Raw genomic sequence first — 26,760 nt, forward strand, 5'->3', positions numbered from 1 at the left:
ACTTATATGCATTTCTGAGGGGAGTGGTGCTAAGGAGGCACCTATCTCCTCAGATGAGCCAGTGAAGCAGGCAGAAGAACGAGGAGGGAGTTGGGGGAGTCGGGCTGGGAGTTGTGCTTTACTGACATGCTTCAGTAGTCATACAGCGAGCGAGCAGACAGAGGCGATGTTTCTTCATGAAACATCCATTTCCACCTTGCCAAGCCTTTTCCCTGGTGCAAATCCAGCTTCTGGAACCACATCACCAGAGCTTTTTCAACAGACAGTTCACAAATGACTCACTTTTGTATATGTATGTTGCTACAACTCCTTGTTATCACTATCTTAATGTCAAACTGACACTGTTAGACAGACCACATTGGGAAGTCAAACAAACAGATGTCCCACATCGGATCATTTAAGTTTGGGGAAACCAGTAAACAGCCCCGGTGCCAGGACAGCTTGGACTAGCTGCACACCGTCAATACTAATGACATCAGGATACAAAGTGTCGCTATGGAAACCTGGAGGCTCCCCCACACCCCTCTGTACTACCGGAAGGCTGGGTGGAAAAAAAGAAAAGAGGCCAGAGAAAAAGAGAGTGAAGGTAAGAAAAATTGAGAAGAGCCAGAGGAAGGAGGTAGTGAACGAGAGTCAGAAAGATAAAGAGGGGGAAGAGAGGGGTGAGCCAAAACGTCAGGGGGAGAAAGAGAGTGTGCGGGTGGGTTTGTGTGCTCTTCAGAGGCATTGGTGAGTTGAGCCTGGTTAGGAGCCAGAGCCGAGTGTCGGTATGAAAACAGGCAGAGCAGTGTGCCGCATGCCAAGCCTGAGATTCAACTCTGCCGGAAAATAGCTTCTTTCCCCCCAAAATCTGCACTCTCATCTTCTCCCCTCCCCCTGCCTCCATCAGCCCATCCATCACCCTCTCTATTGCACCGCCTGACCGCCTCTCTAGACTCAGCAACACTTTCAAACATGCCAGATGGGCTCAATGAAATACATCTAACAGCCGCTTAAATCTTCATAATGCTGCCGCCCTCCAGAGCTGCTTCATTTCCAAGTACAGTTTTGTCAAAGTGTGTACTACAAAACCAGCCGAGCACAATGTCACAATGTGTAGGTCGTTACAAACCACGGAAGAATAAGAGCTCTTAGGATAGATGGCCTTGTCGTGTCGGGTCATGACCCTCAAAAAACATTTACTGTAAGTCATTTCCAAGCGTTAAATTGGCTGCTTGTGAGAAACACACATACATTTGATGCTAGGTGGGTCACAGAGCCATTAGGTCAGATCAATGGGAGCTTATCACAGAGCGCCAGGGTTGAGAACAGGCTGAACAAAACTAATTTTGTATAACAGATTGGGAACAAAAGTATTGACTGATTTGTAATTTAAAAAGAGACTATGGCTGTTAAACAGGAATATAAGGTAGTTGATTTAAAGGTTAATGCCGCTGAGTAACCATCAGACTTTATTATCCAATTCTAATTAAGCGTAATATAATCTGCCATCCTAAATTCCCTCTTATGCATTGACTTTATTTTGTAATATTTATGGATGTCGTGGATGTTAAATGTTTTGTGTCTCCGTATGTAGGCTGCTTTGACAAGATGTGCCCAGACTAAGATTTTCACAAATGTTGCCCTCAAGTTTTTATTAGATTTCATTTGTGATGGAAAGTGACACAAATCAGCTCTTTTTTTTTCTTTGGGAGTCCTCGGCCTCTGACTGAAATCAGCCCGGGAGTCTCTGGAGCCTGCCTGTGAATATGTCGAGCAAATGAGATAACAAGTGCAGATCCCACAGAGTCCCCTTCAGTCACGTCTGCGTAATCCCACTGGAGGGTAGGGAGATCCAGAGTACGGTGTCAGTGGGGGGATTTAAAACCTGGTTACATTCTAGTGAGACAAAGCTGGTCAACAGGGCGCTTTGCCAAATCCATTTATGTGAGTAGCTGTCAGCTGCTATCTTAGAAGTCCTCTGTTATGTTATAGTTTACATTTACATTGACCCCGTGGTCATACTCAAGGGTTTAATATTGAATATGTGTGTGTGAGCCAGACATCTAATGTGTTTCACCTTCACAGCTGGTCAAATTCAATACACTGCGTATACAAATGAAGGCTAGAAGCATTAGCCTCAATCTTAACTAATAGGAGCACACATTGGATAATATGAAAAGAAAATATTAAGCTTCTAGATGTTTAGTATCCGAGTCAGTTATCAAAAACAATGTCCCCTTATAAAAGGAGTTAAATTATTATGGTATAAAAATACAGTATATGTATCATTTCTAGAAACTTACATTAGTAGTTTGAAATGGCATGATAAAGAAAAACAATAAAATAAACAATGCAAGACCAAGAGACTACTAGCATCTTGATGATGCTATACGGTGTTGCTTCGAGTTCATTGCTAACATCAGCATGCTAACATGCCCAATGTGATAATACTTACATGATGTTTTGAACCGGTATGTTTACTTAGTTCATCATCCTAGTTTAGCATGTTAGCATCTTAACAATATACTAATTAGCAACACATGGTACAGCTAAAGATGATTGGAATATCATTAGCTTAATGGGTCTAAACATTAGTACTGGCCCCAATGCAATTCTGATGTGAGGATAAATGACATAGAGGAAGTCAGTGGGCTCATCAAATGTATAACAATTCATCTTGAGGGCACCATGAATGTCTGTCTGAACCATATTTCAAGGTAATCCATCAGATAGTCGTTGAGAAATGTAAGCTGGTTGAATGATTTCTTATCTCTGTTTAAGAGACTACACTACTCACGCATACAGTATGTAGGATATGCACGATTCAATGGACTTTTAGTATAGGAATTCATCATTAAAAAACACGATATTGACAAGTTAATGGCAATTGAGCACAGAGAAAATCCACGGAGGCTGTTTCCATTAGAAAAAAACGGTTTATCCGCCCCTTGATTTGTTCTTAGCAGGACCAGCTACACTCTTCAACTTAATTTAATGGAGGGTTAGGGTTAAGTTACTGGGAAATCGTCCCAGTAACCGTCCTTCTAACGGACAATGAACACACAAACAAAAAAGCAGGCTGAAGACATTACCTCTAATTCAACTCTAGTTCAAAGGTTACAGGCAGATAAAACATATTTTGGATGAAGAAAGATGTTGAGTAATGAGTATATGTGGTGTGGTGATATGACTAAAGTAACCACTTCCTGAATCTTACGGCTAGTTAGAGTACTATAATTGGTTGATGACTAATAAGGTTCCTGGGAAACACCACCAGCTTCCTTTCCTGCATGACAATACACCAGCTGTAAATAAGGTGTGGCTCGGAGTGAGAGTCAGTGGAAATGTGCTGAATCTAGATGCTGCTCATCATAATTTGTGGCCATAAAAAGTCCAAAACTAGAGATAAACAAAAATATAAAAAGACAGAGGCAGACGGAGAATTGGTTTGCTGAAATATGACTCATCATGTGACTTCATGTGCCATCCATTCAGAGAGTTTTGTACATTGTGTGTGTATGTGTGTGTAGTGGCTGTTAGACACAGACTGGTACTTCATGTACTGCTGCTGTCGGCTGCCTCGTACAGTAGCATAGGCTCCATTATTTATCCAGTGTCATGGCTTGCCATTGAGACAGAACAGTAAAAGCCTTCACTACCATATGGCTGGAGGAGTATCTCTATCGTTTCACACTGTACTCTATCCATGGTGCTGACAGACACAACACACGCCTTATAAACAGCCCTCTATCTATTTCTTCTATCCATAGCCATCTGCTGCAGGCTGTGTTTTGGTCTGATCACTGCTCCATATCGACCACATTTCTCAGGTTATTCTACTCAAACGGGGCTGTGATGACTGTCACAACAGACGGCTATTTTCAGAGGGATATTGAAAAACTATGCTGGGAAACTATAAAAAGGAACCTGAAGCCAGACCTAATTGGATCCCATCCATTCCCCCCGTGGGTATGGCTGGGTAAGAAAACCCCCAGCAAATCTGTTTCTCCACTCTCCTGAAAGCTGATGACATTGTTGTCGCTAATTTCTTCCTGCTACCAATGAGTTCCAGGAGCATAGGTATGTGGATGTTAGTTGTATTATGCGTGAGCCCTTTGACTTTCCTATAGGGCCATAAAGGGGCATGACACCAGGAAAAACACTTTTAATCCAGAACTTGAATCAGGACAGTCCTTGCTACTCGTCTCAGGGCTTCTGGAGAACCTGGACAATGACCCCCCTCCTCCCCAGGGAACAGTCATGAGATCAAAGAGCCGACATCTGGAGCCTCAAAGCCATTTGCCTTTATATTTGTAATCTTATTAAGTGACATTCAGCCAAAGAAATTCAAATGAATGTTCTTGATCAGTAACATCCTGCATCATGTTAACAACAGCAGTTCCACATCTAGGACCAGAGCACAGTACAACCACAAGTTACTTATTCATACTCACATTCAAAAAGTGTTATGGGACTATTTCCTCAATGCCACGTCTCGCTTTAGTTTTTACTTTCCATAGAATATAGACTTTTGTTGTAAAGCATTGGGTCTGAACTTTTTTTCTGTTTGAGGAACCCCGGAATTAGATCCAGGATCTGGTTTATTGTCATGGGGGTCTCACATGCAAGGGATCTGCATTGATGAATTGGAGCATGACAGTGACAATATTAGAAGTAAATAGAAATAAAAGCCAGTTAAATTAAGTATAAGAAAAAAAGAAATACTTTATGAAAATGTACAAGCTATGTTCTAAAGTGAAAAGTTCAAACGTTTCAGAAGTAGTTCAGTTGTCACTAACTTTGTCTGCCATTTATAGTAGGTCTTTGTAGTTGGTCAGCTATCTTATTGTTTATAAGTAATTAAGGATCATCTTAATGCAAACTTGGAATTCCGTTTTGTTTTTTTAAATGTCAAATCACCAACAAAGGCCAAAGTTGTACTACTCCTGATAACAAATGGCAACTGCAGATTTACCCCTGGTTTAAAATCACTGCAATGTTGACCCTTGTTCTCCCAGTAAACCTGGAAATCTAAATACAGCTGCAATACACGCAGTACATCTGCCTAAAGCTTAGAATCCGTTTTTCTTTCTTTCTATTGCATTATTTCAACTATGTATAGTTGCTGTAACACTTGTTTTATCTCCGGCACCATTTGTTCTTCTTATCCACTGCAAATCCTCTCCTCCGCTGCACAACCTCATTAAAGTTTCATCTAAGCTAGTCTATTCTTCAAAATGCACACAAGTTAAAAGGGAAATACAAACAAGGAAAGCTCTTTATCCGTGTGTGACACCTGGATGTGCTGAGCACTTGTTATTCCTACATCTGAGTTATGCACTTAGGTTTCATTAGGTAAGCAATAAGAACAGAGATTAACACAAAAGTGAAGAGAGTACACGAAACATTGTTGGCTCTAAGCTATTAACAATCTCATTAATATAATATTCTGTAAATTGCTGTGCAGTTCCTTTTTACAGTACTTTTAAAGGGCTTGAATACAAGATGCACTTCAGGATTTAATAAAAGGGTTTTATTGCAGCGGTGCAGAGCTGTCTCAGTCAACCCATCAGGATGCTCTCAAACCACAGAGACAGATGGGTGGAGGGGGAGAGGGAGAAAGAGAGGAAGCCCATCCTGATGTTCTATATATACCCCCGTCCCAATAGCAGTCTCTGTCTGAGCTGCAGTCTGCCAGCCGGAGCAAAGGCCCAGCGGTCCGGCTCGATAAGGAGCCTCTTTGTCTGGCTCTAAAGCTCCCAACAGGAGCATATTCGATTCCATATAACACAAAAGCCTGAAACACCAAGGCTTACCATCCAGTTCCAGGCCACAGGTGAATCATTTGCACTACATATTGTGAAACAGTGATAAAGAAAAGACAGGGTAAGACCTGCGTCACTGTGTTTGCTGTAATGATACGCTGCCTCCTGCAAGGCTGGAGGAGCGAAGGGAGTCTCGGTGATACTTTAGCTGCTCGCCCCTCTCCTTGTTTTCATTTGGACTTGCCGTAGAGACCTAGCAGGAAGTGTTTGTGGTAAAGTGAGACTGCGGATGAGTGCTGTGTGAGAAAAAGGCTAGTATGTTATGGTGTTTTCGTCTCACTGTGTAAGAGAACACCATGTTTCTATCTGATTCGTACCATCCTGAGATCCAGGGAGGTTAACAGGACGAATATTAGCTTACTAACTATTGTTTTGTTCATTTTCACATGGTAATCGAGCTGAAGTATGAGGAGTAAATGTTTTTCTCCTATGTCATTAGTTTGGTATAAACCATAACAAACCCCAGTGTTGTGCAAGTTTACATTTCACGATAGCAAGATCTAGTTACTTCATCTGCTGTTAAAAAAAAAGACCAATGCTACTTTGGTATCATTTTCTCCCTTTTGCTCCAATGTTGACTGGACACATCTCATGTCACTGCTAACTCCTGCTCTTAGCCTCAGGTGGGAACACACTGTATTGCAAATGTTTGAAGCAACCGCTGCTTATCACATGGCAGTAAGGAGCTTCACCACAAGGTCCCATCACACAGACATTACTACAGCAGTGAATACATTACAAGACACAAAGAGTCATGTGTGCCTACCTGCATTTTAAGAAAACATCTCTAATGTTGACGTGATGTGTCAAATAAGTCTGTTACATGTCGATTATTGGATTAGTGCATATTTTATATTGATGCAAACATAAATGGGTTACCACCAAATCAATTTGGTTCATTACTCCTTCAAAATCAAAAGTCTTATTTTCAAAGTCCTTTTCTTCTGAAGGGGATTTCTGTACACCACAAGTAACGCCGCACATGAGAACCTAAAGCAAGAAGGCATAAGAGTGTATTGCTCCTGGGATTTTAAGCAGAGCAGATGTTTGTTAATGTGTTCTCCATTTTAGAGAGGCACTCCACCAATCTTACCATTGAGTTCCCTCTCTGTGAGTATGAGTGTTATTCAGTCTGTGAAAACATTTGCATGATGTCTTCTGTGGCTAGAAGATAAATCTAGCAGTGATGGGATCTCAGTTTAGGCATTATAAATGGTAACATATACACTAAAAGTATACCTGTATTTAACTGAAATAATGTAAAGTAACATATAATAAACATTTTAAACATTTTAACCAAATATGTCACCAATGCTATAAAGTAGCTGGTGAACAATTTACTTCAATAACAAGACAACTTCTCAGTTTGTCACGGTCAGCCATGGCCTTTGTTCATTTCTACCGTTCTACTGGAATAATAGGAGGTCAGAAGCTTTCTGGAATGTCCCATATTAAAAGTCGCTAACATTTAGCGTTTTGGAAATTGTAGGACTCAGTGTTTTTAGGAGCTTGAGCTATTCTAGATAGTAAATTCAGAGTTGCTGTGCCTCTTCTTATTGGTTTATCAATCGCTCTCCTCAACTTTGTGAGAGTGTATTGCTACATTCTTAAGAGTAGCCTAAAGCTTTCTGGATATTATCCTTTCTCAACATGCTTTTTAGCTTGTCAGGGTGGTAAAGCGACATCTCTTCTCCATATTTATCTGGTATTCCTTTGAGCACCCTTTTGTTTCCTGTTCTCCCATCTTTCTATCCTCTGCAAAACAAAAAGGCTGACTAAACTGAAACAGAACAGTCACGTGTACGCGCTTTCAGATGCCTTATGTGTGTGTTTGTGTGTCTATGTAGGGTGTTTGTCCCCAGCGGCACGTAAGGACGGGGCGACTAAAGGAGTGTGTTCTGAGCTGTGAAGTGGGTGTCTGTCAGGATAACAACACAGCGGGTTGTATGATAAAGGCGGAAGCACACATACGCTAGCATACGCTGTGTTCTTCACCCACAAAACTCAAGTCAATGTCATGCTTTGACAAAATGCCGACAGAAGTCCCCCTCAGGCGCTGCCATGACGGGCTCACTGCTCTTCCTATAAATAAAACAGCCTGTATGAATGCAAAATGCCCACATATGAATACACTAGAGCTCTTAATAACAAAGACTTTCTCATCCCGGATCTAATCGTAAATATTCATCCAGCTTTTTTTTCTTTCACTCAAACCAATAATGTATGTTGCCCCAACAGGAACAGGAAGGAGGAAGCTGAAAAAGCTGAGGAAGCTGGCTGTGTTGATTGATGGCAGCGTGAGATGTGGTGAGGTGTCCGTTTGGGACGCTCATCTTTTCCCCCTGACTAAAACTCAAGGCAGCACAAGGGAGACCCACATACAAACGCACACCCATCAGAAACCTTTAAGACTCAATCCATCACAGTAGAACTGACAGATTGATGTAAATGGGGGAAAAAGAAAACACCAGGGGACAAAATACAGAAAAAACACACTGGGGGGCCTAAACACACACACACACACACACACACACACACACACACACACACACACACACACACACACACACACACACACACACACACACACACACACACACACACACACACACACACACACACACACACACACACACACACACACGTTTCAGAAGATATTGTATCTGGCTGTATATCCCTCAGAGGCTGGACCCAGGTGAATTTCAGCGATGCTGTTCCCCACTATGGCCCAGAAAAACAAAGAGAAACCACACTTTTAATATGATCCAGTAAAGCTTATATAATGTATTTTCCACTAACATGGTAACCGCACACTCGTCTTCCCTGGGGTGAACTCGGCTCAGCTGGGCTGGACATGAATCCTGGGAGATGTTTGAAGAGAGGAGGGGGGGGGGGGGGGGGGGGCGGGGCGGCTTGAGAGGAAAACAAGGACTTTAGCAGTGCACCGCCAAGCCTCCTCAAGACCAGGAGGTCAATACAACACAACAAGGACACAACAGGAAGTGCGAACAGAAGCGTAAACAAACACTGAGGGACTTCAATGCAAACATGTGTATGCAATGATTGGATTCTACTTGTTCTTATTTTTAATCACTTATACACACAGTATGTAGCGTGCAGATGAGATGGCCTCAGTCATTTGTACACGTCACATTTCCAAGGTCGTCTGCTGTGTCATCAGAACCCCGTTGGCCTCAGCACATGACATTCAACGTCTTTCACTCGCTTTAGCAATGTTTCATATTTCTCCACAAAGAGAGCAACGCTGGATCATGTATCATATCACTGTGGCTGAGTGTTGCAGCTACCATGCGTACTGATCTATCACTTCCTCTATTATACCACTCCCTTATCTCAGGCATCAGAAAGATTAAGAGTCAGAGAGAGAGCCAAGAGAGGGGAGAGAAGGACTTTATTTGTTGGCCCCAACGCTTTTAAGTTTAGGAGCTTAGTCGATCATATCTCTGCATTTCATATATAAAAATAAGCATTGAAAGGTGTATGATTGTTGAAATTTCCCATTTTAAATAATGGATAACGGATGGTGTTTTTAAGAATGGATGGATGGTGTTTTTAAGAATGTATTCTCTCTTCTGTTGTTTATTCATTATCTAGCTCCAGGTTTAGCATCAAACTCGTGATATATTTGGTATACTGTGTATTCAATATTTCAATAAATAAACCTTGTAATCAAACCATACCCTACAAATTCAGAGTAATGTCATATTTTAAATCGATAATCAATGTAGAATTACTCAGAACCATTGAGGGAGGGAGATAACTTGTGGTAAAACTTTGAAAAAGGGAATGGATCAGAAGAATACATGAGTAAGTGACTGAATGAATGAGTGAGTGCTTAAATGCTTTTCATGTCTTCATATATGCAGTATTTAGGTCAGCTCTACATGCTGTAAAGGGCCCTGGCTATGACTAGTACTACATACTCTACTGTACACTGTAGCACACTATCTTCCTCCCCGGGCCAGAGGGCTGAGGGCAGAGTGTGCACAGGAAGGAGGGCAACCATGCAAAGCTAAATAATGCAGTGGATCAGTCTCCACATTACGACCTAGTAAATGGCTGGTTATACAAACACTCAGACCCTCTTGGGCTGCCCAGTCTAACAGAACAATCATAAGCATGAATGGACCATGCTCTTTTTAACTAATGTAGGCCTATAGCTATTCACTCAAATCATGTATGGTCTGTTCATCTCTGACAATAACTTTGTACACCTTGTGTATTACATGGAAGAAGTTTGGGTATTTCCAGGAATTTCCACCATCAAAATTACAATGAATAATTACAATTATTGATAATTACTAATTGCAATTCAATCTAATATTCTAAGAAAAAGGCCTGCATTGGTTTAAGTCTTTTTAATTATGAGATAAAGGTCAATGGAATTACTTGTCATGCAACTCCACAAACTGAGTGTATCTTGGCATGCTGTAGGCCTGTGTGTTGACAGCTCTAAGGAAAGCGAAACGAGTGAAAAAAGGTGTGCTACTCTTTGCACCATACAGACATCATAAACAATCTCTCTCTTTTTTTCCTCATACATACATTTGAGTATCTCTAACAACTTCAGGCACTGTGACATATCTGCAGTGGGTTAGTAACCATACAACTATCTAACTTCTGACATCACACATGTTTAGCCTACTGTATGTGTCACACAGACATTCATATCACACGCTCGAAGTAAGCAACTCGCAGCCTGTGACAGCCCCCCAAGCGTCCCACCCTACCTTCGGTGTGGCAAGTGGAGGACAGGATGGTGCTCGGAGGGCGGAAGAGGTACGGGAGATAACGGGAAAAACATTTCATCTTCTTCTTCTCCGATGCTTGCTGACGGGTGAAGAGCGCTGCGTTGTGGGCTCCACATCCGCACTGCCGCCGCGACAGCAGCCAGAGAAGAACCTGGGGGAGCGGGAGGGGAAGAGGCTCTCCGTCCGCGGCGCAGGGGGCTATGACAGCATCACTTTTCGCAGGCAGACAGCGCAGGCAGGCAGTCAGCAGGCTCCGGTAAAACTGCGCGCTGCCCGGGGAACAAACAGCCGCACAATGTCACGGCACCTCCGCTTCCGTGTTGGTAGTTCAGTCCGAGTTGTTTGAGTGAGAGCCGGACAGGGGGTCGTATCTGTCCTCACAGATGGGAGGTCAATGTAGCCTATGTGTGGTCTGCCGGTGTAAACATCCCCACCCCCTCGTGTTAGTCAGCTTATTGGAGGAACACAAGTAATTACAGGGATGGTCCGGAATGGTCATGGTGTTCCCACGATGTTACCATATGATTCATGGAGGCTACTAAGTTAAATCTAAGCCCCCAAACATTTATGGTGTCACAATGATAGACGTTATATTTGTGTTGTATCCCAGCATCATGGTTGATTTTAAGTAGGGGGGGATTAAAACAGCACAGTGTGTGATAATGACCATTGGCTCAAACTTGATGAATCATGTGCAAAACTTCCAACTGCTGACCAGGTTATTGTTCAATTGGATTTGGCGCCATCTTGTGGCACTATTTAATATTGACAGCAAATGAGAGTTACAGTCGTGTTACAGTCTATGGTTACAGTACAATGATGAACATATAATATAAAACCAGTAAAGGGGATTTGGAATTTATTTTTGGCAAAATAATATTAATAAACAGTAGCTTGTTTATTTTCCAATAATGCAGGATTATGAAAATCCTAAAAGTCTAATAAACATACAGCTTTACATTTTAAAGCTGTAAGAACTGCACATAACAGTTATAATAATAATATTATAATGTTCTGTTGATTTATAATTTGATAACTGTGGCAGTTTTTCACATGTTTTTTCCCCATATCTATGAACTCTCGCGAGACTTGAGTGTGAACTAAGGCCAGCGGAAGTACTGTGCGAGTCTCTTTTCCGCCGGCCATAGAGGAGCAAACGGCAGGGTAAGATTTCCTTGCAGATACTTTCAATAGTAATCACTATCCATCCTGCCTTTATTCTCGTTGTGTGTCCCTATAAACGTCTAAACACAATTTTAACATAATCCAAATCAACATAATGCCAATATTGAACCCAGATTGATTATATATTGTTAGTAAAAAACCTATCAGGTTTTGGTGTCCCTGCTAGGTCCCTCAGTATCCGCATGTCGGCTACAGCTAGTGAAGGTGGTTGATTTCTGGTACTTGCGATGAGTATTCCTTCTCCTTTACAGTTAACCGCTTTTCATTTAGTCTGTAAGACACTCGGTAATATAACTTTGTTACTGTTGGCACAGACATACGCTTGCTCTACTCTGTTTAATGTTATGCTAACCTAGTAGCTTTATAGCTTAGCATACGGCTCTGAAGGCAGATTGTAGCCTAGCCTTCTATCTAGCTGTTTTAAAACCGGGAAGGTGTTACGTGTTTCTGCTAATCTTTTTTGCAACATTAATTTCATTGTAAAATGATTGATGTGTAGAGAAAATAGCTTCTCGTAGTACTCGAGTTGGAAACAAGCAATTATATCAGTGCATGCTTACAGGAGTCATGCTTTCATCAGTTGAGACATTTTAAACTGGATAATAACCTTTTTCATGTCTTGTTTGCTTACAGCATCATGAAGCTCAATCCATTTGTAACCTCCTCCCGCCGCAAGAACCGCAAGAGGCATTTCAATGCCCCCTCACACATCAGGAGGAAGATTATGTCTTCCCCACTGTCCAAGGAGCTCCGCCAGAAGTACAACGTGAGGTCCATGCCCATCCGCAAAGATGACGAAGTCCAGGTATTGTAGTTACAATTGCTTAATGTTTTCATCATTGCCATATAAAGTGTAAGGCTTTTGCTTGACATAGTTGTTCATGTTTACAGGTTGTCCGTGGACACTACAAAGGTCAGCAGATTGGCAAAGTAGTGCAGGTCTACAGGAAAAAGTATGTCATCTACATCGAGCGTGTGCAGAGAGAGAAGGCCAACGGAACCACAGTCCATGTCGGTATCCACCCGAGCAAGGTGAGAAAGTCCACTATATCCTCAAATTGGTTTGCTGCCTTCAGTGGCAAAAAAGAAAGTGTAATTGGCATTGTTCAAAGTTGTAGCCTACACCTTAGAGAGACTAAAACTGTTCATTAGCTGGGTGTTGACACTGAATTTGTGTTCTTTCCCCCCTTTTTTTTAATGTGAAATTTAAGTGCCAAACAAATTATGTTCAAGAAGATTCCTTGTTGAGGAAAAACTTTTGTTGTGTTCCCGAAGTACAAGACAAATGTCCCTCTTTTTTTTTTTATCCGTAATTGTACGAGTATCCTTGCAAGCACTCTAAAAAAGAGGTAGATCTACAGAGAAGCACTTGACTGTTTGATGACACACTGTTGTGTTCTATGTTAGAATGAAAGGGCTGGACAACAGTTGATTTGATTGTTTTACTCAAAAAAGGTAAACCGGCTTAAAATTGTCAAAGAAACACTGATCCGATTTACATTCTGTAATCATTGACAATATAGGAAGCGGTGTGGCTGGATTGAATGACATTTTATTCTTTCTGTTTATCAACCACTTTTTACATTTATCACTTATTTCGGGGGCTTTAAAGTTCAAAGTTAAGCTTGAAAGAAAATACATCATAGAGGGCTATACTTCAAAGTTACATTTCTTTTATTGTAACTGGAAAGAATATTGCTCCTAATATTTAGATTTTCAGTTTCACACCTTGTCAACAAGATGAAAATGACATTTGACCGTGTTGGAAAGTAGGCAATATGAAACAAACACTATTCTACCAACATTCAAATTCACTGTAGTTTCAGTGACTGAAAAGTTTCACAACATCTTGCTTTGTATTTTGTTTTAAATGTAGTGCTACAAAGATGATACTGCCGATGTATGGTACATTAAAGCAATAGTAATGTTGTATGCCTGTATCCTTGGATTGTACGGCTTTTCTGAATAGTTTTGCTCATTTATTCAAATGTAATTATCACAGCAGTTTTAGCGTCCTGGTATTTTACATGTTGGCTCACTCACAGCTATGGCTTACACAGACCCTTAAACAGGCAGCAGACCTGCCATTGCTCATTTGTCCTTTTCTTATTTACTGGGCTGCAGTTGCCTTTTCGTTTTGACCCCAACACAACGATTTTTTTTAATGTATTAGTTCATCCCCATACTGGCAAAATGCTGTGTTGTAGCAAATTCTTAAACATGTTGAAAAAAGGACAAATTCAAGGAATGACAACAGAGGATTTCAGTTCAAATATAAGTCATCTAGTAAGCCATACTGTTTAACCAGCATGCAATACTTACAGAGTGCTTGAATTCAAAAGAAGTTAAATGCACTCATTACGCTTAAACTTATCTTGTGCTCTCTTACAATTGAGAAAAATGTATCAGAGAGAGCTTCACAGTGGGCCTTTACTTTGAAGCACTGAACTGTGAATTATAAATACAGACATATGCTATTTGATGCACATCATGTTTGGCTTTATAAGAAATGTGGTGCCGGTCATGTTCTATCCATGTGTCTGTTGTGGAACTTATATGTACACTTGTAAATAGTATTTTTATTAAAACGGTTTTGGACATACTTTCATTCCGTAAGTAGTTGTGACACCAGATTATTTTCAGACGTGCCCTACTATGATTGGCATCACTTGCTTATTCCATGATTGTTTACCAACCTGTTTTTATTTTTCCTTTACAGGTGGTCATCACCAGGCTAAAGCTGGACAAGGACCGCAAGAAGATCCTGGAGCGCAAGGCCAAGTCTCGCGCCGATGGAAAGGAGAAGGGCAAATACAAGGAGGAGACCATTGAGAAAATGCAGGAGTAAAAAATACTTTTTGCTTTCAATAAAAAAATGTATAAATGGACCATATTCTGTCTGTCGTGTGTTGTTTGATTATGTAGGTGAGTTGTTTTGTCTTTGCAAGCATTATGTATTGTCTACATTAGGGAATCTTGGTCAAATATGACCTGCCTTATTTGAGGTACACAATGCATCCCTTTTCAGAAGATAATTTGGTAATTGTCATGTCTGTACAGATCCCACCAAACTCTTGAATATTCATTTTGTGTCCACTACTTCCTAGATGCTGAAAGACTCACTTTGGTGAGTCTTTCAGCATCTAGGAATCCAATGTCATTAAGAATTAGTGCTGACAGATGTTTGCTATCTGGAGGAACTCGTTTTGAATACAGATACATTTTTTTCTTTTGAGTAATGCACATACAATAAAATACAGATATTTATGGGCTCTGTCTTATTTTGATTTCTTATCCTTAACAGATATAAAGAAGTCTACCCATTTGATTGGATTTTTTTTAATTGGATTAAGTCTTTTAGAACCTGGCAATTATGCAAATTATGAGTGGAATGTTAGTGTAAATTTCATAAATTGTCTTGTGGAGGTTAGATTTCTCAATATTTAGGATCAGACTCTAAAATGAACATTACATGAGTAACCTGAAAAGTATTTATTTAACCCAAGCACCACACACAGTTATTGCCATGGGGAAGGGTAGCAATACATGCAGAACATTTTCTCTTTTCCAAAAGATTCAAAGATGAATTAAACAGTTTAAAAATGTTTACCAATCTCTAAACTGCAATAATTAAAGGAGTGAACTGATTTTTTTTTTTAAAAGGCCAAGTTGATCGTTTCTCCAAATGTAAAGATATATATTTGTTCTCATTGTTTCATACAAGGCGAAGACTCACGTACTTCTCTGGTCAGTCGTCATGCTCTTTATTTTAAAACATGTCATACCAATAGCACACATTAAATACAAATAATCAAGGGCCAGTTAACTATCATTTATATAATATGAATTGCTGATCAGTTTAGATAACACTTGACAAATCAGTTTTGAAAATATTTGTAAATTCAGTTAACATAGATTATATCAATGATTTGTTGATCAAAATGACGTATTCCAACATGTATATATACAGTCTATGATTCCAACTCCTTAAATGTAACAATATGCTGCTTTTCTTTGTCTAATGTCTTATATGCCAAAGTGGTCATTGCCTCATCTTCTCAGGAGGTTTGCAGATTAATTTTGTACACTTTAATGTTTCATACACTAAATGGTAGACTGTTCCCTCCCTCTTTTTGGTGGTCATGTGATACGTGCTGCCTGTGGATCCTGTCTGCCAGCTGCACAGCACTGAAGTTGTTAAAAGTTTGTACAACTGAGATATCCTTGGTTTTCAAGAAACCCCACCATGGCAGAAATGGGTTTTGTGATCGCCATGTCCGTGATGACTCTGTTTTGGGGCATTATCGGAGGAGTAGTGCCGTGGTTCATCCCCAAAGGACCAAACAGAGGGTGAGTTTGTTAGCGTACCTTTAGCTTCCTATTGGCTACACAGCCAGCTATGGGAAGTGTTACTTTATGTTATCCCGTGACTCTCATTTGTTACAAGTACACTGTATAATGTAGCGACACTTTAAAAAAGTTTCTCAAAGTTACTTGAACAACTAAAACATGTAAACCTTGTGGGGAAACTTTGTTTGCCAAAGTAAAAGTTAGTGTTAGCTAACTAAGCTACAGCCCCTCTTCCTGTGTTAGTCAGTACTTCCCACTTTTTTTTTAAAATATTGATGTTATTGACATATCGCTGGAATACATTTCAATTGTGTATTTTTATATATTTAAAGACCGAACTCAAGGTTAATGTACTTCATCTCTGGAAAATATGCCTGATTAAACTTCCTCTATTTGCCTGTTTGTCACTTGCATCACGAGATCACGCTATGTTAAAAGTATGTGATGTTTTTTTACATTAATGCAGTATTAGATGCTTACCTCTTACATATTTTCTCGAATTTCCACAGAGTGATAGTCACAATGCTGGTGTTAACTGCTGTTTGCTGTTACCTGTTGTAAGTATTATCATCATTAAAGAAATGTACAAATAAATTAAAATGTTGTTTTCTGTGCTTTAAAACTGGTCTATGTTAAGACCATGTCATGCATTCATGAACCAATAGCACAAATTGAATCAAAAAAGTTAACGGTCAGTAATAATCACGTATAAAGCAAACATATTGTTATGATCAGGTGACTTGAATAATTCATGTAATTTTTGGATTAAAATAATTTATTCAATATATTCCTCATACTCCTTAAATGTAACAATATGCACCTTTTCGTTTTCTGATGTCTTATTGAATTACTATGGAGTATGCACTGTTGAAGGTTTTTCCTTTGCCTCTATGTGTAATGAGCAGTTTCAATATTTGTTCACATCACTATTTTGTGGCTTTTAAAAATGTACATTATAAATAATAGATCAGAGTGCCACTGTTCTACCACTGGACGTTTATGTGTATAGTATTACTGTCTTGTGATATATTATTTATATTCACAATGAGTTGAAGTGTGCTCATGTTACATGTAAAATATGCAAAATACCTCCATAGAGACAGGTGAAGTTAATTTATGAAAGCCCTCAATTTGATAATCCTTAAAACGGAATCTTTTATTGTGAAAATGATTGGCCTGAATTCAGAATTACCTTTTGTAACACAATAGGAAACACAATAACTTTTTTTTATTTGCCTTTTTAAGTAGTTTTGTATTGACACATTTGATTTTAATACCCTTTTTTTCTCATCAGCTGGTTGATAGCAATTCTGGCCCAGCTGAACCCACTTTTTGGGCCATCTCTGTCCACTGACGTCATCTGGTACCTGAACTATCACTGGGCTTAGTGTATTCTTAAAGGATTCCCGAATCATGCAGGTACACTTCCTCCTCTGAAAAAAGTAAATTATAGAACCTACATTTTATTGTGTACCTTTTATGCAGCTCATAATGTACTTATATAGTAGCCTATAACTCATTTATATTATTGCCATGCTTGTTTTTTTAACTGTTCTTTTTACTTTTGCCAGCAGGGGAGGACCTGATTCTGCTGCATACCAATGGACGTTTGCTTCTCACCTCATGCTGAGATCATTCCTTCTAAACTCAGACCCCTGTTTGATATACAGAGTGATGCCCACACTTGCGCCTTGTGTAAAAATTATTCCCAAAGGACTTCTGAGAGATCTCACTGAATGTGCTTTACTTTAAATTAAAACAACCTTCTCTTGTTGTCTGGTTTATATATTATGTATATCGTGTTTATTGTTAATATGAATGACCTTTCTTTAAATAGTGAAGTGGAGTATTTGATGTGTGTTCGATTGCTTTTGTCTGATAATATTAGTGATGGATGTAATCCATACGATAGTCGTTAATAAACAAAAAATACACCATTGCTCTGTCACTTTGTATTTTGTTTTGACTCATTTATTACTTTCTAGCCTAAAGTGTTGATATTTCTGACACATGTTTTTGTCAATGTAATTTTAGATTCTCCTTGTTATGTTGACACATCGTGATACATTTTAGTGTAGGCTACATGTTAATGACTGTAGAACGTTCTTAAGGCTATTTGTTTATTTCAGTGAATTTTGTCTTTGCAGACCATATATATCAGTAATGTAAATACTTTAAATATAGTATAACACCATATTTGTATTGTATACATTCTGTTTTTTAATATCGTACGAGGTCTGTTCTGTTCATTTGAATGGGCGACCTTCGACCATCAAAACAGACTTCCGGTTTTTCCGTAGCTGCGAGCCGGCTAGTTGGCAACATGGCGTCCTCAGATGTCCACGTCCGAATTTGTGAACAAGAAATACTCAAATATGACCTGGAAATCAAAGCTCTCATCCAGGTGCGAATATTTATTTGATAAAATTACATAGCACTATGTGAAGACATGGTGCTTTTGAAGCTTGTCATGTAAGGGAACCGTGTGATAGCAGAATGCTAAATGAAGTGTTTCCAGCTCCAGACAGCCGGTGTACTGACAGCTCGAGACAAGCTGCAGCTACCGGTGGATTACACATGATTTTACCTTTCTCTTTAATGCGTCATATTTCCTTATATGTAAGGGTATTATATGAAATGTGAAAACGCGACTATTAAGAACTTATATTGGCTATTGTCAAAGGTAACGTTGGCTTATTCTGTCATATAAATTATTCATGTTGAAGCTGATTTACAGTAGGATGCACCTGCTTTACAAAAAGACCAATCTTAACTGAGTTTGGGTTAGCTTTCTCTCACACATTAGAGTGGACCTATATTTGTAATTTAGTTTCCACTGATTCCTTTTTTAAATGTGTAAAGGAAACCCATTCAAATAGTTGGATAATTCATTGTTGAAGTCACTTACCATATGCACAATTATAATATTCATGTGTCACTATTTTCACGCTTAGGAATAATTGACAGACCAATAGATAAAGAAAATAGTAATTGCAGGCCTAAAGTTTTATTTATTTGTTTTGTATTTATATTCCCACCTAACAGAATGATGCATAATGCAACTCTTAATAACAGACAGTCTAAGATCATCTTTAGAAAACCACTCAAACAGCCCTCATTCTCCAGCAGTGTTTGGAGTGCTTTTACAGTCAAATGAGAGTTTATACCAGTAAACCTATGCATGTTATTCTCATCCTTGTTTTGATACCTAACCAGGACCTCAATGAGTGCCAAGGCCCTGAAAGTAAGCTGACAGAACTGAACGCAGACGTGAAAAAGAGTTTCCACAATCTCAGGTTGCGGATTCAGGTAAGAAACTATTTGAAGCTGCACATCAACTACTTGCACTTGGTAGTATCATAATAGAGGGCTTTTTTTGTTTCTTTGACAGGATTTTGAGCAGATGGCCATGGAGCAGGACAAAGAGTCGGAGAAGCAGGCTTTGATCAGTCAGGTGGAGGGACACAGAAAACAGATGCTGAGGTAATAATACTGAATGTGTGTCCTCTTGGTTATTTGCGTCATTTTGGATTAAAGCATCAGCTAAATGTAATGCAATGTCTATATATTTAAAAAATCTAACATTCTGTGGATTGTATTATTGTGAACTGCTGTGTTTCTTGTCACATTTGTGTGTTGATAATGCAGCTAACCTGGTGGAAAACGGTCATGTGATTATTATATTTTCTAATTACACTTGTGGTTATTAAACTTTGTGTTTGTGACTATGTTCACAGTAACCAGACAGGTTGGAGGAAAGCCAACTTGGCCAGCAAACTGTCTATAGACAAAATGGAGAAGCAGGCGCTTCTTTATGGAGCAGATAGTGCTGTGAGAGAGAGGTGAGCCAACAGTGTGTAATGTTTCTTAAAGAGACGACTGGCACTCAGCTTTATGTCTATTTTTGTAGAAGATACACAATTCTCTCAGTCTTGTAATAAATAAATACATCATTCTTATCTTTGTAGTCCTTTTTGAGTATACATTCAAATAATGGTTTTATTCTATTTCTCAGGAAGATGACCAAAGAAGGCTTGGCCCAGACAACCAGCGACATCACAGAGAATCTCATGAGCATCAGCCGGATGATGGCGCAGCAGGTCCAGCAGAGCGAGGAGACCATGACCTCGCTGGGTTAGTGAAGACAAACACAATACAATTATCATTTTTATACCAAAGGCATCTACCAGTTACTTAAAATGTGATTGTTTTGTTGAACTTGTTTAAATCATACTTTGAAGGCTTTAAAGGGGAGCAACTGCGTAAAAAAACGTTACTATATCCTTTTGAAAGACTTGAAAGGAAGTTGAATCTTCATAGCAATTTGAGTCTTTATCTTGAGTAATATTCATAACATTTCAAAATGTTAACCATTTAAATGCCAGTCTGTTATTTTTTACAACAACAAACCTCCTCTAAACCTTTGTTATTTTATTTTTATTAAATGCTAGGGGAACTTTGTTTTCCACAGGCTGGGTTATGTCAATGATAAGCAGCATCATTGATTTTGATGCATGGCATTAAATCAGAATCAGAATACCTTTATTCTTCCCACAGAGGGGACATTTTCATTGGTTCCAGCAGAAAAAGAGCCAAAGACAGCTTAATGTTGACAAGAAGTATGCATAAAAAAATTGAAAAAAGAAAGATTAAAGATTAAAAAGAAAAAAGAATTACACAATTTACAAAATACAGACATACACAGCCTGTAACAGTTCTGAAGAAGAGCAGCCATATTGCACAGTTATTCACTGAATATATATATATATATTGCACATATTGCAAAGTGCTCCATGATACAGCAGCAATAGACCTAGTGGAAACCAGAAAAATAGCTTGTATTTGCCCCATGGGGTACTGGTGGTAGCAAAAACTATAATTTTGAAGTTGGAACCCAAAGCCTAATCTATTAGAATGAATGAGTGTGTGCTCTAATGGCTAATGGAACTAAAATGAGGTTTTCAATGAGGAACGTGTTATACTTAAAAGCCTGTCTGTATTTTGGCTTTACCTTTTTTTAATACACTTTTTATGGAGCTAAAGTTTAACTTAAAAAAACACACATTAGCAAAAATGTATGCCATATGCATTATCAAAGCCAAAATCATGAAAAATGTCTAATTTAACTAAACATTTATACTAATGGTGTATCTTATCTTTGAAGCGACCTCCTCCAGGACAGTGGCAGAGACCAACGGTGAGTTCAGGACCATGACGGGGACCATCCAGCTCGGGAGGAAGCTCATCACCAAGTACAACCGCAGAGAGCTCACCGACAAGCTGCTCATCTTCCTGGCGCTCGCCCTCTTCCTCGCCACCATTCTCTACATCCTTAAGAAGAGACTGTTCCCCTTTCTGTAGACCAGGTACCTTTTTTTCCAGAGGAGCTCTTCCATTACTACATACAGCACTTTCCTCGGTCAGCGCAAATGATTTAAACAACCCTGACTGCTGCGTGTCGTGTTACACACACATTACACACGAGTGTCTGCTCCGAGGAATGTGCCCCGCTCATTCTGCTGAAGCGGGCGCTGCCGAGGGGGAATACTGTGCTCAAAGAGCGAAGAGAAACCCACACACCTATGGTTCCATGATGTGTTTTCATTATTTATTGGTCCGAATTGTGTCAGACGTCCATCTTTGGTCAATGTGACAGTAATGCTGTGCATTGCTTTTAAATGAAATAAGTTGAGAGAGAAGATGCACAAACCATAATAATCTTTTCTTTTGTACATTCCTATGGACAATATCCATTTCGGTTTTTGTTCCATATGTATAAGTATATCAAAGACGTACAGTTTATCCGTATTTATATGCCTATATTTATATATACACACCCAGACTCTTAATGTACAGAAAGTCATTCTAAGACCCCTAAGATACTCCTTCAGTTTGCCTCTGTTTCTGTGGCTAAAGGTAAAATGCTGATGGTGGTAATGACAAACAATGGTTCCATAGAGGTTTAAAAAAAGGCTGAGGAAAATAATGTAAACCCTGGTAATATCTAATAATCACAAAAAAGTTCCACCATTCATTTCAGTTAAACAAGCTTTGATTGGCATACATTTCATTTAAGAGTGTTTATAGTAGTGTTCAATACTTTCAAATACTATAAATCTATAGTAGCATTACATATCACAATGTCAAGGATTTATATTGTTTGGTATTGAATATAAGTATGAACAAAAAAGTGACACATTCACATATCCTCACTGATGTTTCAATCAAACTTGTTCAGATTATTCAGATACTTTGCAAATGATGGCAACATTCCCTGTTATTGTTATTTATTAGGATGTACTGTATACTTAAGTGAGTTTTAATTTATTACAGCACAACAATGACTGAGTTCTATATTTAGTAAGTGTAGTATTGAAATGGCTTTTAGCTTCACTGTCCATCAGTTTGCTATTCAGAATGGCGCTTGCACTTGTATAAGTGCTATTCAAATTGTCTATATGCTTTTGTCACATAGCGTGAAAACAAAAAATAATATATGATTTTTAAAGAGTGTGCCCCCTCCCCTCCATCTCCTCCGGTTGAGCCCCGCTCTGCTCTGCAGCGCAGCAGAACGGCTCAGGCCGTGGCAGTGATCACCCTGGTAGAGATAGAGCAGCATACATCCCTGCCTTTCTTCAGATAAGACCCGGAAAAGCAGATTATTCCGACCCGTTTCCCTTTCCAGTGTGGGTGGAGGGTGAGGGGGGATATTTTTAGCTTTGTGTGGTGCTGTTATCTGACTTTGCCTTTTCAACACCTCGGAGGAGAAGGTGGCCAGAGGAGCTACATGACCTTGCTACCCTGTCTGCTATCGCCTGCCATTGCCTTTTCTGTTTAATATATGTTAATGTGGTCAGTGTTAATCATCAATAAACAAAAAGTCTTCTGACTTGATGTTTGACATGTTTCTCAAACGTGTGTTTGTAAGGGTTCATAATGAGAGGAAGACAACAGAGTGTGTGTGTGGAGAGAGCTGAGAGAGGCCTAAGCGTCTCTTACTCGTGTAAAGTGGCAGCGGGGCAGAGCCGTCCTGTTCCTATAACTGCACACTTAGACAAGGACTCTGGCTCTCTGTCAAGCAAATTGGACTATTCTTACATTTAGCACCGTGATAGTGTCAATCAAGTGTTTGGGTTTGTATCTGGACAAGTGGACGGGGGTCTCAGAGGAGCGTACACGGCACCACAATGATGGCGTAAACACAGGAACCAGACAGTCTCTTCTGAATTCATGAAGTCCTTTTTACGGCTAAAGGGAGCTTTCTGTGTAATGTATCGGACTGTTGCATACATTAATTGTCATATTTCAGTCTGAGACCTTTAATTTTCAAATAGGGCTAGGCAATAGCAGTTTTTCATCGATAACATGAACAAGTCTTAGCTTTTGGATATCAAAAGTGTAACATAAGTATTGTCGTTACTGATTTTAAAGGCTACATTTCATAAGTGATGTAATTTTCTGAACTCACCACACTGTTCTACCTGATTTCCGACTTTGTTATTATACTGATGATTATTACAAATCTCATTATGTAAATATTTTGTCAAAGCACCATAATTCAACTTTATATTATCGAAAACATGGTTTAAGTTATAGTATGTTTGACTTTCTTCATACAGTCCAGCTCTATATAAATAAATAGTAATGACTAAGCCAAACCGAAATAATTTCAAAAAGGAAGTCTTTAATAATTAAGTAAACTGTCCAAAAATAGATAAATATTTTGGATCAGGTAACATCTTGAATTTGTCATTTGTACAAGTACAGAGAAAAAAGGTTGCTGACTTTCAGAATGGCATTTTGAGAAAGTGTATAGAAAAGTCTTGTACACACAATATAATAAAAGAGAAATCGAAAAGTTTGCATATCCACAGAATTAAAAACAGCATTTCCTCAGCAGAACTTGATGTAAAAACATTTAGTACCGCTCAAGGTCATGGCTGACAGCCATCTCTGTAGCAGTGACTTAAAACATGTGTGTAGGTGGCTGACAGGGAGCATTAAAAAGTGTCAACTCTGAACAACCTTTTAACCTTGTTTAAGAACATTGAAGGAAGCTTCCTAATGGCCACTTGAACATTTTAACCAGACACAAACCATATGAAGGTTGTAAAAACTTTAGGATCCTGCTGGTTAACCAGTTCAACCATTATGTGACCCACAGACATAGTTGACTACATTTATACTTTATCATGTATTTTATATAGAGCCAAATTAGAGCAAATTATTGTAATTTCATTTTCAGAATTAAATAGCTTATTTCAAGCAATATAAAAGACAATAATAGTAATTACATGTACAATAATAGCCTTATATAATTAATAAATTAACCCCTTATTTGCAAGTGGTTGTATATTTTTTATTCTCGCCCACTGAATCTGATCTGTAGGTACAAATATCGAATAATACAATTGGAGTCAATACAAATAATAAAATAAAAGGAAGGGAAAGGAAATTGTTGTTCTAAAATAACATTTAAAGAACTTTGCTTGCATATTTTTTTGGCTCAAATTTCACATCTGTGCGCTCAGTCAGATCTTGACATTTGTTTTACAGGGCATGAAAATCAATACAAATGTAAGCTATTCAGTGCTTAAAACACAAACGAAAAACTATCAGAAATAAGTAATTTGATATAATAAAAGTTAGACGACACTCTGAAAGTCTTTACACATTTAAAAATACATGCAATCGTAAAACAACCCAGTTAAACTGAAACAGAAACACAGATCGGTTTACCACGTCCTAATGCCATGTAACGAAGACACCCCATTACTGGAGGAGAATGTGTTCTGCACGTTATTCAGGTCCCCCACCCCGAAGTTCATGTAGTTCCCGTTGTTGGAGGACCCTTGCATAGTTTGCATCGTGGCTGCAGGATAGTTACACGCATAGTTTGTGTTGCAGCCGGGGCTGGTATAGTTACTGAAAGCCGGGTAGTTGTTATACGTGAAATGGTTGATGTGCCCCATGCTGTAGGACGGGTTGTAGGAGCCTGTGTCTGCGGCCAGGCAGGGCTTCCCGTCCCGCACCAGCACCGGCACCGACACCCTCCTGGGCGGCGGCAGCGACACCATCTCCAGGCTCTGGTCCTGCCTCTGCCGCTTGCACTTGTACCTCCTGTTCTGGAACCAGATCTTCACCTGGGTCGGGGTGAGTTTGAGCCCCCCGGCCAGGTGGTCTCTCTCCGGGGCGGACAGGTACCTCTGCTGCTTGAAGCGCCGCTCCAGCTCGTACACCTGCGCCTGGGAGAAGAGCACGCGCGGCTTCCTGCGTCTTCGAGACTTGGTTCGGTTCGGATCCTCGGGTTTTGTGTCTTCCACAGGAGGGCTGAACTCCTCTAAACACACCAGACATAAAGAAAAGGATGAACACAAATCAATCACATTCAGAATTCCTGTATTAATCCCATAGCTGGGATAGTGTTACAGATAGTCACATACAAAAGAAAAGCACACATTAGTAATAACAACAAATTAAATAAAAACAGAAGTACACAACCATTGCTAAAAATGAATAGAACAGTGAGAGTTGGAAATGTATTTACCCATTTGGGCCTAGAGCTATTTTTACTACAGCATCTTAGGTTACTTAAATAATAATAATGATAATATTGTCCTTTTTTGGTTAATTAGCTTGTGCATACGAAATTCAGTTATTTGAGCTGACCATGATGTATTCAGTGTGTGATTTGGAAAAATGCGCACGATTTATAGATGTGGAACACATATATAGGACACTTAGATAAATAACTGCAACTTTTGGTATTCATTTTTAAAAACAGGATATTCTTTTGGATTATATAACTCCAAAATAAATGTAGCAGGCCACAAGAAAAAGCTCATTCCAACTCGACTTTTTACGGTTAGAAAATCCAGGCCTGTGTCCGCAGTGAAGGACTTTGTCCTGTATGACTGTTTTTTTGTTTCTTTAGACGAACTTTTTCTTTAATATGTGGTGCGTTGTGCACGAATAAAAAAACACGATTCATTGGGCCTATGTTTGCACAGGACTGCACAATAAAATGTTCCTGCTTTCCTCATCTCACCTTTTCTACGTTTCCCCTCAAACGCATCTGATTTCCCATCCTTAACCAAATCTATCTCCATGAGGGATTTCCCATAAAAGGTAGTAGCGAAGTTGAGTGCATTTCCTCTGCCGGCTCTGGGCTCCTGCAGGTCTTCTCCAAACATCGAGATGGCGGACGACATGTCCCGGAGAGGCTCCTGCTTCAGGCGGGCCAGCATGCAGGAGGAGGAAGAGGAGGAGGATGAGGAGGAGGAGGAGGTCGGCACGCTGCAGCAGTCCATACGAGAAGAAACGTCCAGAGGAGACACCATAACGTCATGACTCTGCTCCAGGTTTAATATATCCTTTACAGAGAAGGGAGTGGACGTGCTGCTGGGGCAGGGAAACATTGCCAAGAACTGAAAAAAATAAACTATTAACCTGTCATGTGGAAGTAACAAAAAAAACTTCAACAAAGTCCCTCTCCTTCCTGGTAATATTTACTGGATTCAAGTATTAGTTTGGTGTAGCAGACTGATCTTGAGTGAGTGAAGTGGGCATTTTAAATGTCAACTCTTCTCCTCTCAGTGACGCAGGGGGGAGGAGGAAGGGGGAGCCACTGGGACCCTCTATATGGA

General features: G+C 39.5%; 5 protein-coding genes across 6 annotated transcripts in view; 3 read left to right on the forward strand and 2 right to left on the reverse strand.

Moving 5' to 3' along the window:
• Positions 1-11,575, reverse strand: part of ppp2r2ba (protein phosphatase 2, regulatory subunit B, beta a) — a 44,028-nt gene extending 32,453 nt beyond the window's left edge. Inside the window, exon 1 of the mRNA XM_079671747.1 lies at positions 10,559-11,575. Coding sequence (XP_079527873.1) covers positions 10,559-10,637 — 79 coding nt within the window. The 5' untranslated portion in view covers positions 10,638-11,575. The remainder of the gene's footprint in view (positions 1-10,558) is intronic.
• Positions 11,576-11,648: 73 nt separating this feature from the next.
• Positions 11,649-14,657, forward strand: rpl26 (ribosomal protein L26). The gene is made up of 4 exons (XM_079671750.1): positions 11,649-11,743; positions 12,398-12,569; positions 12,656-12,796; positions 14,484-14,657. Exons 2-4 carry the CDS (start codon positions 12,402-12,404, stop codon positions 14,610-14,612), a joined length of 438 nt encoding a protein of 145 aa, XP_079527876.1. The 5' UTR covers positions 11,649-11,743; positions 12,398-12,401; the 3' UTR covers positions 14,613-14,657.
• A 1,227-nt stretch (positions 14,658-15,884) lies between these two features.
• Positions 15,885-18,053, forward strand: atp6v0e1 (ATPase H+ transporting V0 subunit e1). 2 transcript variants are annotated; one of them, XR_013806469.1, is made up of 4 exons: positions 15,885-16,114; positions 16,624-16,671; positions 17,409-17,556; positions 17,686-18,053. XR_013806469.1 is itself a non-coding variant. In XM_079671751.1 (4 exons), exons 1-3 carry the CDS (start codon positions 16,011-16,013, stop codon positions 17,500-17,502), a joined length of 246 nt encoding a protein of 81 aa, XP_079527877.1. In that variant the 5' UTR covers positions 15,888-16,010; the 3' UTR covers positions 17,503-17,533; positions 17,689-18,053. The 2 variants fall into 2 exon arrangements, 1 of the variants encoding a protein (XP_079527877.1); XM_079671751.1 differs by having other exon boundaries at positions 15,888-16,114; positions 17,409-17,533; positions 17,689-18,053.
• A 127-nt stretch (positions 18,054-18,180) lies between these two features.
• On the forward strand, positions 18,181-23,005 carry LOC307033320 (vesicle transport protein SEC20-like). Its single transcript, XM_079671749.1, has 6 exons — positions 18,181-18,518; positions 19,331-19,423; positions 19,506-19,597; positions 19,852-19,956; positions 20,130-20,248; positions 21,279-23,005. Exons 1-6 carry the CDS (start codon positions 18,369-18,371, stop codon positions 21,473-21,475), a joined length of 756 nt encoding a protein of 251 aa, XP_079527875.1. The 5' UTR covers positions 18,181-18,368; the 3' UTR covers positions 21,476-23,005.
• Positions 23,006-24,849: 1,844 nt separating this feature from the next.
• nkx2.5 (NK2 homeobox 5) lies at positions 24,850-26,532 on the reverse strand (the record flags this gene model as incomplete). The annotated part of the gene is made up of 2 exons (XM_079671774.1): positions 24,850-25,454; positions 26,163-26,532. 2 exons carry the CDS (start codon positions 26,530-26,532, stop codon positions 24,850-24,852), a joined length of 975 nt encoding a protein of 324 aa, XP_079527900.1.
• Between the last annotated feature and the right edge of the window lie 228 nt (positions 26,533-26,760).

Source organism: Notothenia rossii, assembly GCF_949606895.1.
Source record: "Notothenia rossii genome assembly, chromosome: 3".
Lineage (NCBI taxonomy): Eukaryota > Metazoa > Chordata > Actinopteri > Perciformes > Nototheniidae > Notothenia > Notothenia rossii.

Excerpts from the sequence above, each read along its gene's own strand:
- rpl26 (XM_079671750.1), top strand. The coding sequence starts at position 12,402 with ATGAAGCTCAATCCATTTGTAACCTCCTCCCGCCGCAAGAACCGCAAG. Across the intron at positions 12,570-12,655 it reads GCAAAGATGACGAAGTCCAG|GTTGTCCGTGGACACTACAA; the intron begins GTATTGTAGTTA and ends TCATGTTTACAG. Across the intron at positions 12,797-14,483 it reads TCGGTATCCACCCGAGCAAG|GTGGTCATCACCAGGCTAAA; the intron begins GTGAGAAAGTCC and ends TTTCCTTTACAG.
- atp6v0e1 (XM_079671751.1), top strand. The coding sequence starts at position 16,011 with ATGGCAGAAATGGGTTTTGTGATCGCCATGTCCGTGATGACTCTGTTT. Across the intron at positions 16,115-16,623 it reads CCCAAAGGACCAAACAGAGG|AGTGATAGTCACAATGCTGG; the intron begins GTGAGTTTGTTA and ends GAATTTCCACAG. Across the intron at positions 16,672-17,408 it reads GCTGTTTGCTGTTACCTGTT|CTGGTTGATAGCAATTCTGG; the intron begins GTAAGTATTATC and ends TTTTCTCATCAG.
- LOC307033320 (XM_079671749.1), top strand. The coding sequence starts at position 18,369 with ATGGGCGACCTTCGACCATCAAAACAGACTTCCGGTTTTTCCGTAGCT. Across the intron at positions 19,957-20,129 it reads GATAGTGCTGTGAGAGAGAG|GAAGATGACCAAAGAAGGCT; the intron begins GTGAGCCAACAG and ends TCTATTTCTCAG. Across the intron at positions 20,249-21,278 it reads GGAGACCATGACCTCGCTGG|CGACCTCCTCCAGGACAGTG; the intron begins GTTAGTGAAGAC and ends TTATCTTTGAAG.